Raw genomic sequence first — 10,086 nt, 5'->3', positions numbered from 1 at the left:
CTACCACTTGAGCTACAGCGCCACTTCCGGTTTTCTGGTGGTTTATTGGAGATAGGAGTCTCACGGTCTCTCCTGCCCAGGCTGGCTTTGAACCGCGATCCTCAGATCTCAGCCTCCTAAGTAGCTAGGATTACAGGCGTGAGCCACCAGCGCCCGGCTCCCCCCAATTTTTTTTAAATGCTACCTCCACACTTCAATTCATGAAATGTCTCTGTCTGAGATACCCTACATGTAACTACATACCATTTTTGGTTGTTGTTTGTTTGTTGCTTTTTTTTTTTTTTTTTGGTGAGTCATGGGGCCTGAACTCTGGGCCTGGCGCTGTGCCTCAGCTCTTCAGCTCAAGGCTAGTGCTCTACCACTTGAGGTACAGCACCACTTCCAGCCTTTTCTGCTTATGTGGTGCTGAGGAATGGAACCCAGGGCCTCATGCATGCAAGGCACGCACCCTACCACTGAGCTACCTTCCCAGCCCACTACATGCCATTTCTCATGAGCAGGGCATGCTTGGCTTTCACATCCCCTGTCATGAATCCCATCCATGCTTTATAGAAGAAACCAACTCGCTGAAAGTGGATAACTGGCCTGGGGTCACAGAGCTATTAAAAGTTCACCTTGTACCATCCAAACTAGGGTCTGACTTAAACCTTCACTTCACCATGTGCCCCTCTTATCAGATCTGCTCATCCAAGGCCCGGGATAGTATCATAGGCTTTCTCTGTGCACCTAATCATGTACCCTCTCCCTTTTGGGGATCTCTCAGCCCCATTATCCAGCATCCAAAACCCTCACTTGTCCTCCAGACCACAAGCTCAAAGGCAGTTGTCTACTTTCTGCTCCTACCTCCTGTAAGCTCTGGCACCGCAAAGCAAAAGGCTCCATTAATACTTGCTTGTCCCTAAAAGACTAATATGAGTATCCGCAGTCCTTCGACAGCAGTCATGGGAAATCCCCCCACTTCACCATTCTGCCACATTTGGCTGTAGGAGTCTTTTTATTATTATTATTTTGCCAGTCCTTGGGCTTGAACTCAGGGCCTAGGCACTGTCCCTGAGCTTCTCTGGCTCAAGGCTGGTGTTCTACCACTTGAGCCACAGTGCCACGTCCAGCTTTTTCTGTGTATGTGGTACTGAGGAATCAAACCCAGGGCCTCATGCATGGTAAGTGAGCACTCTACCACTGAGCTACCTTCCCAGCCCTGTAGGAGTCTTGAAAGGAAGAGAAAACCTGGGAAGCCAGAAGTGCCATAAGGCAAGCCAATGGGGTACAGAAAATACAGTAATGGTAAGAGCAAAGAGTACCATTCATGAAGCTTTCACCAAGCTCACAGCACCTGGTAAGAAAAACAGAAATAAAGGGAGTGAAATTTGGAGCAGAGAGGTAGAAAGAAGCCAGAAAAAGAGGAGTTTTGTAAACTACACATGAATTTCTGTCAGGATAGTAGGATTACTGATCTATCTTAATGGAACTCTCTGGCATCTTGTGAAAAGTCTCTGCATTTTGGCTCATTAGGGGCAAAAATGATAACTTTAACATATTCCTGATTTTTTCTTTCTTTTTTGTCGGTCATGGGGCCTGAACTCTGTCCCACAGCTCTTCTGCTCAAGGCTAGTGCTCTACCACTTGAGCCACAGTGCCACTTCTGGCTTTTTCTGCTTATGTGGTGTTGAGGAATCAAACCCAGGACCTCATGCATGCTAGGCAAGCACTCTACCACTGAGCCACCTTCCCAGCCCTATATTCCTGATTTCTAAAGCAATCCATGGTGTATTCAAATACGGGGTGCTGATGGAGTTGAGAGGAAGAAACTAAGAATGCCAGCCTGGGCCTCATCCAGAATAAGGGACATCAGGAAGGTGGGTATTTGCTTCCCATTTCTTTCAGACTCACACCTGTAATCCTAGCTACTCAGCAAACTGTGATATGAGGATTCCAGTTCAAAGCCAGACCAAGCCCGGTGCTAGTGGCTCACGCTTGTAATCCTAGCTCTTTAGGAGGCTGAGATCTGAGGTTCTCAGTTCAAAGCCAGCCTGGGCAGGAAAGTGCCTGAAACTCTTATCTCCAATAAACCACCAGAAAACCGGAAGTGGCACTGTGGCTCAAGTGGTAGAGTGCCCAACTTGAGCTGAAGAGCTGAGGGACAGTGCCCAGGCCCAGAGTTCAAGCCCCAGGACCAAAAAAAAAAAAAAAAAAAAAGCCAGACCAAGAAGAAAAGTCCATGAAACTGTTCTTTCCAATTAACCACCAAAAAGTCAGAAATGGAGGTATGTCTCAAGTAGTAGAGGCACTAGCCTTAAGCACAAAAGCTAAAGAATAGTGCCCTGGCCCTGAATTTAAAAAAAAAAAAACAAAAACCTATAGACCAAGCAGCCCAGTGAGAAAAAGCCACTAATAAGCATAATTTGGCAGTAGGAACACTAGGTCAGGTCTGTGGAGGAAATAATTCCACTTCCTGCCAGTCCTCAGGTGTATCAAAGGAACAGGTAAAAGTGTAAGACAAATTAGCAAAGCAAATACTAGGCGGGTCATTTTCTCAGCATTCAGCTGACCTCTGAATTGTTTGCCTTGACTCCCGATCCAGTCTCCCCACAGTAGGGTCCAGCCCCTAGAGTTGGGGGCTCCTACCCTATTCTCAAATACTAACGGGCCTATTCTCTCCCGCAGGCTGGAAAGGAACTTTCACCTCCCAAAGGGAGAGAACTGCTCCCTCCCTTGCAGATAATGAGAAGAGTCGGAAGCTTGCTTCTCTCCACCACAGACAGGCCCTGCTTTCAGGCCAGGGAGACTGGCGATCAACGCAGGAGCTCTTTACTCAAGAACCACACTCAAACACGTGTAGTGGTCCTCCCTTCCCGCTGCACCTTAAAATCACCTGAGAAGCAGTACACACTACTGAGGCTCAAGCCTCACCACAGGCCACTAAAACCAGAATCTCTGGAGGTGAGACCCGCTTTTGGATTTTTTATTTTGTTTTCAAGTCCCCAAGTGGTTCTTCGGACACCAGGGTCCAGGGCTTTATGTCAATAAATGGATCTCAGACTGACCCATTGCATTCTGCGAGGCCAGATCCCATCCCACATCCCAGGCGCTGTCTGACCCATTGCATCCCTTTTCCCCTTCCCCATAGAACCTTTCAGAAGATTCCACCTTTGCCCCTTGAACTCATCTAGACCCCGATGGGTCAATCCACAACCTCATCACCTAAGGACCCCTGCAGACATTCCCCATGACTGTCTGAACGCCGAAAACCATCCTGTCCTGTTGGGTTTGTGGTTGGAGTCAGGTCGGCCCCCCAGTCCCGCCCGCTCCTGCCCCCGCGTCCCGGCCGCTGGTCAGCCTCTCACCGCAGTCCTGGCAGGCTAAGATTAAGTCGGCTGCAGCTCGGAGCCAGGTGCCAGACAGTGCGCATGCGCGCACGCCACCAGGGCTTCCCCCGATTTTGGCTCCGCCCCCGCCCAGCGATTGGCTGCGCACCACTCGGCTGCCACTCCAGCAGGTGACCGCTTCTGAGGCTGTCGCCGCCATAATGGTCATGGGCGTTTGCCAATAGCGACCAAAAAGAAAATGGACACAAGCAAGTGGGATCAGGTTGCCTGGATTCCTGATGAGCTATCTCTTGTCTTTCACTCCACGAAGGCTTAATATCACTCATCTCAAATGTGGACGCTCCCCTTTTTTGTTGCTTGTTCTTTGCCTCTCTAATTTGGAGGATGAAGACACCTTAGCATCATCCTTCAAGCCTAGATGTCAGCCGGAGGTCGACTTGGAGGTAGCAGTGGGAATCCCTGATCCTAGATTTTGTACCCACAAGAGTGGACAGGCCTAGCTTAAGCTGTGGGCATTAGGCATCAGACCACAAGAGCCAGAACACGGAGATGGGTGGGACAAAGGACAGGCCATCAACTCACAGCTATGTAACCTATCCTCCTTGTGTTATTTATAATTATATATTATATATTACATATTGTACAAAGAATATATTATACATAATACAGTCGTTGTGTTCTATATATAACATATAGAGAGAATGAACTGTTACTATGCACTGCTTAAGAATCCCACTGCAGGGGGGGAGGGGGGAGGCTGGGAAGGGATGTGAAGGATAAACAAAAGAGGAGGCTTCAATGCTTGGTAAGAAATGTACACATTATCCTGCCCATGTAATTGTAACCCCTCTGTTCAGTATGTTCACAAATAAAATAAATTAAAAAAAAAAGAATCCCACTGCATTTTCCTGTTGAGTCCTCACATTATTCTAGGCCATAAATGCTATTATTCCTATATTAGAGACACAAAAACTGAAATTCAGAGAGACTCAGCAACTTTTGCACCACAACCAAGAGATCCAGACAGTTTCCTGAGCCCCAGAACACTTTATCCTCTTCAATCCATATTCATGCTCTCAAAACCAAGCTTGTATGGCTCAGTCTAGTCTGGAGGTGCTCCCTGACTGATCTGCAACACTAAGCAATCAAACAGCACACACACAAGATCTGCCTAGTTTCCCTACCTTGGGGTAAGAGAAGGAGCACCACTTTTGGCTTCTGCGAAATGCCAAACTTCTTTTTCTTCTGTTAATCTCTGTTTTCTGAACATTAAATAAAAAACAGGTCTAAGAGTTTTGTGGATCCCAAGCCTTTGCTGTTGTCAGCCATCTTCCTGAAACAAGAATATTACCTCCTTTGTGACAAAGTAGTAAAGGACACAAGCATAGCAAATGGCTTAACACAGGAGTCTTGCGTCCAGGGGCTGAAGGTACTCATAATCCACTGCTTGACTCATTTCCCTCTTTCTTCCCAATCCCTCTTCTTCAGACCCTCTTCTCACCTTCTTTGTTTCCTGTTTGGGAACAATCTGGTCCTGGTGAATGAGAAGCAGCTCCAAGGTGTTGTGAGACAGAAGAAACTATAGATCCAGGATTATACAAATTTGCAATTTATTCCAGGACTCACTGACTGCCAGCCTTGGCAGAACAAGACTCTTCAATTAACCACCAGAGAAACAGAAGTAGCGCTGTAGCTCAAAGTAGTAGAGCACTAGCCTTGAGCAAAAAGAGCTCAAGCCCTGAGTTCAAACCTCGTGGAAAAAACAACAACAAACAAACCTACTCACCTACTTAAGTTGCTCTTTAAAAAAAATATTTATAGTAAGATGCTGTGGAGGAATGGGGGGCATTACTTAACTGTGTATCACTGAAGCAAGCAATAAACCAGGCGCTGGTGGGCCACATCTGTAATCCTAGATACTCAGGAGGCTGAGACCAGAGGATCACACTTCAAAGCTAACCCGAGCAGGAAAGTCCATGAGACTCTTATCTCCAATTAACCACCAGAAAACCAGAAGTGGTGCTGTGGCTCAAGTGGTAGAGCCCTAGCCTTGAGCTGAAGGGCTAAGGGACGGGCTCAGGCCCAGAGTTCAAGACCCATGACCAAAAAAAAAACTGAAGCAAGCAATAAATGACAACTCAAATCCTCAAGCCAAAATAAGTTTATTGACAACTTGAAAGTCTATGACTCAAATACTGATGCAATTTTCTTTCTTGTCTCTTAGCTTCACTTCTGTGTGGAGCTCAGTCAGGCCCTCCAGAACTCAGACTGCATTTTTTTCAGATTTCTTTTTTTATTGGGGGGGGGTGCGGGGTCAGTCTTGGGGCTTAAACTCTGGGCCTGGGCGCTGTCCCTCAGCTCTTCAGCTCAAGGTAAGTGCTCTACCACTTGAGCCACAGCGCCACTTCTGGTTTTCTAGTGGTTTATTGGAGATAGGACTCACGGTCTTTCCTGCCTGGACTGGCTTTGAACCTCAATCCTCAGATCTCAGCCTCCTGAGTAGCTAGGATTACAGGCGTGAGCCACCGGTGCCCGGCTTTTTTTCTAATTTCTATCCAGGGAAAAGAAGTACTTCCGGGGCTGGGAAGGTGGCTCAGTGGTAGAGCGCTTGCCTTGCACACTCGAGGCCCTGGGTTCGATTCCTCAGCACCACATAAGCAAAAAGAAAAAAGCCGGAAGTGGCGCTGTGGCTCAAGTGGTAGAGCGCTAGCCTTGAGCTGAAGAGTTGAGGGACAGTGCCCAGGCCCAGAGTTCAAGCCCCACGACCAGACCAAAAAAAAAAAAAGAAGTACTTCCTTCCACTGGATGAAAGAACTAAGTCCTGGGTCTGACTGCCATTGGCCCACTTGGTTAGCCCCAACCGCTCACTGACTGTTGCCCAATGGATGGCCATGCTGCTTACCCAACATTTAATTAAATTTATCAAATTACCCAAAAGCTTGAGGGAATATTAAACTTCTCCAGAATCACTTTACTGAGAATAGGTAAAGTGTGGAGCCCTAAAAATCAGGGGGCTAGAATCAGAGTGAACAAATACTGAGAGACTCACAGTTTCATTCCTATTTTTCTCATTGTACCTGAAAACTTCTTAGAAGTCTTAAGAATTTAGGAACCAGAGGCTAGGAAGGTGGCTCAGTGGTAGAGCGTTTGCCTTGCATGCATGAGGCCCTGGGTTCGATTCCTCAGCACCACATAAGCAAAAAGAAAAAAGACGGAAGTGGCACTGTGGCTCAAGTGGTAGAGTGCTAGCCTTGAGCTGAAGAGCTGTGGGACAGTGCCCAGGCCCAGAGTTCAGGCCCCAGGACTGGACCCCCCCCCCAAAAAAAAAAAAGCATTTAGGAATCAAAGTCAAAATGCAAGTTCCTCACCTTCCCAGGCTTGAATGAGCTTGTCTTGCATGTGCTCTACTCCTACTCCAGGATTTTTTCACCCTGGGGAAGCATATGGAACCATTGGCTAGACCGATGTGGCTAGGTGAGGTTAGTCCATAGGTAATTTTGAACACTGCAGTATTAGGAGAGGAACAAAGTTATATAAACAGAAGTAAGGAGGCATATCAAATTCCCTGTAGGTGCTGTAACAGATTACCAAAGTTAATGGCTTAACACATGTTTTAGCTTACAGTTCTAGAGAATGGATCTGAGTACAGTGCTTATTTTTTGTTGTTGTTGTTGGTCATCAGGCTTGTCTCTGAGCTCTACAGCTCAAAGCTTGTGCTCTACCACTTTGAGCCACAGCACCACTTCTGGCCTTTTCTGTTTATGTGGTGCTGAGGAATCAAACCCATGGCCTCATGCATGTGAGGCAAGCACTCTACCACTGAGCCACCTTCTCAGCTAGAGAATGGATCTGAAGTGAGTCTTCTTGGATAAATCAAGGTGATGGCAGGACTCCATTACTCTCTGGAGGTTTTAGGACTCATTTCACTTGGCTGCCTCTACTCCATATTCCTTCCTCTATCTGCAAAGCAACAGCTAATCAAATCTTCCTCAGCTATCTGCCTAATTCCTTGACCTCCTTCTACCTATAAGGACCCCTGTGATTAGAGGGAGTTCACCAAATAATCTGATTATTATAAGGTCAGCTAATGAACAACCTTAATACCACTCTAATAGCCTTAATTCCTTCTTGTTCCTGACAAGTAAAATATTCACAGCTTCCTAGGTATGAGAGTATAGACACTTTATTCTGCCCACCAGAGTCTACCTACCCGACAGATGCCACCATGTCCTGAAAACAACCCTCACAGTGGACACAAGACAAACTCCCTCTCAGAACTTGGGGTAGAGAATGAGGAGTTAGTAGATTCCAAATGAGACCCTAATCAAGTTTCTTTTCTACTGAGCAGCTAGGATTACAGGCATAAGCCACCATACCCATTACACTTACTTTTTTTTTTTTTGGTAGTTTATTGGAGGGTGAGTCTCAGAAACTTTCCTGCCCATGCTGGCTTCCAACTGAGATCCTAAGATACCAGATTCACTGTAGCTAAGATTACAGACTTGAGCCATTGGATTCTTTTCTGTTTCTTTATAAGGTTTTGATGTCAAAGATTTAGACATCCTTATTTCCTCATTCTTTTGTTCTTTTTACTTCCTCATTCTTTTGTTAGTCAACCCCCCCCCAAATTTCCTTAAGCAGATTTTGGTTTATCAACTTATCCAGTCTTCAAAGTTTTATAATCTGTTAATTATCTGCAAATTATATAATCTGTAATAATCTGCAAGTTGTACTTTTCTATTAGCAGAGAGAATACAGTTTACCCATGTGAATAAAGCAATCTTTCTGGCTTCACCCAGGTGGCCTCTGGGTTTTATTTACAGGCTCTAGTATCCTGGGAGAGTGGTCTACTTTCATTGAGCCTCTGGTGTCCTAACTACTAAGTGGGAGTATCACTCTGTACTTGACACAGTTATAAAGAATTACAGGAACTAATATAACATTCTAGAACAGGAGGACTAGGAAAGAGTCTGAAAGAAGTTCTAGCAGGGCTGGGAAGGTGGCTCAGTGGTAGAGTGCTTGCCTAGCATGCATGAAGCCCTGCGTTTGATTTCTCAGTACCATTTACACAGTAAAAGTTGGAAGTGGTGTTGTGGCTCAAATGGTAGAGAGCTAGCCTTGAGGTTTCAATGAGGTTCTGGGGAGCGCATCTCTGATCTCAGACCACTGCCACCACAGGCTCTCTCAGGTGTAGACAGCTTGGCGCCTGGCCAGTTCAAGATGTTTCCCTTTGCCTGGTAACCAGGAGGTGTGGCAGAGGCACAACATGGAGGAGAGCTGTGCGACTACACAGTAGTGGAGAAGAACCCCACTGTTAATCGCTCCGGCTTCCCTAAATCCTAAGGACCAAGTCCTCCAGACTAAAGAAATAAGTGAGTAGGGAGTTATTGAGATGGGGCATGCCAGAGGCTGAGGATTTAAAAATGTATTGAGTCTTGATGGCCTGGCTGGAAGCCTAAGATTTGGGCTCAACCCTGGAACAAGATGGGAATGGATGGGGAGCTGAATGGCTTTTTATTTGTCGGTCGTGGGGCCTGAACTCTGGGCCTGGGCACTGTCCCTCAGCTCTTCAGCTCAAGGCTAGCGCTCTACCACTTGAGCCACAGCACCACTTCTGGCTTTTTTCTACTTATGTAGTGCTGAGGAATTGAACCCAGGGCCTCATGCATGCAAGGCAAGCATTCTTACCACTGAGCCACCTTCCCAGCCCCATGAATGCCTAATTTTAAGTGTCCCAAAGCCATGAAGCAGGCCCACAAGGCCCTTGACACCAAACAGGGCCCAGAGCCCAGCAACGGAGGTTGTTAAGGTTTTGTTTGCTTTTTTTTCTTCTTCTTCTTTCTCGTGTGCCTGTACTGGGCCTTGAACTCAGGACCTGAGTGCTGTTCCTTAGCTTTTTTTGTGTGCAAGGCTGCCGCTCTGCCACCTCAGTCACAGGTCCATTTCTGGCCTTCTCGGTGGCTAGAGATAAGAATCTCTCAGACTTTCTGGCCTTGGCTGGCTTAAAAGTTTATCCTCAAGTTTCAGCCTCCTGTATAGCTAGGATTACAGATGAGTAGCTAGGATTACAGGTAAGAGGCACCAGCCACAGGCTTGGTGGTAAGGACCAGGTATGTAGCCACACATCCCTCTGCCACAGGTCAGAAGCTGGATGAGGCCCCAGTAAAGATGCCTACCGCCTAAGGTTTGGACCATGTACTCATTCGGCTGTCTGGCGCGCGGGGAGGACCTCTGGCCTGGACAACATCCCCTTACCTACACCTACCTGGCCGCCCCTCTGCTGCTGCCGCCCATCCAGGCCTATGGCTTCTGCCACCGGCCGGCGGCTCCCCGGGAATACCACCGCTTCTACCGCGCGGGTGCGCCCCTGGCCGTGCCGCCTTGGTGGAACTTCCTGCCGCCCTGCGCTGGGGCCGTGGGCCCACCGTTCCCCGACGCCGCCGGTGTCCCAGGGCGGCGATCTCCGCCGCTGCCCACGTGGGAGTCGCAGTGGCCGGAGGGCGGCAGCGTGGAGGCGGAACTGCGCTGGGGCCGCGTGGAACGCACCCGCGGCCCCCGCCTGCCGCTGCCGGACCCGGTGCGCCGGGAGCTGAGGCGCGTGTACGGCACCTACCCGCACACCGATGTGCGCATCACGCACCGCCGCGGCGAGTTCCTGCTGCACGCTGCGCCGCGCGTGGGCGAGCCTGAGTACCGCGTGGAGAGGCGCCTGGAACGCCGGCCCCAGAACGACCAGGACGCCGGCCCCGCGCCGAAGACC

At 48.2% G+C, this 10,086-nt stretch overlaps 1 protein-coding gene across 3 annotated transcripts in view; it reads right to left on the bottom strand.

The window, feature by feature from the left end:
* Tmem180 (transmembrane protein 180) overlaps positions 1–10,086 on the bottom strand; it is a 35,704-nt gene that overhangs the window by 11,557 nt on the left and 14,061 nt on the right. Inside the window, exons 1-2 of one of the 3 annotated variants that reach the window (XM_013017551.1) lie at positions 3,345–3,391; positions 1,302–1,333 (exon numbers count right to left, since the gene is read on the bottom strand). The exons of 1 other annotated variant lie outside the window; for it this stretch is intronic. Coding sequence is in view for 1 of the 2 variants with exons in the window: in XM_013017550.1 (XP_012873004.1) it covers positions 3,345–3,409 (65 nt within the window). In the remaining variant the exon portion in view is untranslated. Of the gene's footprint in view, positions 1–1,301; positions 1,334–3,344; positions 3,429–10,086 lie in introns of those variants that run through there. One more of the 3 variants, XM_013017550.1, reaches the window with a different exon arrangement.

Source organism: Dipodomys ordii, unplaced genomic scaffold (genome assembly GCF_000151885.1).
Source record: "Dipodomys ordii isolate 6190 unplaced genomic scaffold, Dord_2.0 Scaffold36, whole genome shotgun sequence".
NCBI lineage: Eukaryota > Metazoa > Chordata > Mammalia > Rodentia > Heteromyidae > Dipodomys > Dipodomys ordii.
The sequence above is the reverse complement of the archived record's forward strand: the minus strand, read 5'-3'. Positions and strand labels throughout refer to the sequence as shown.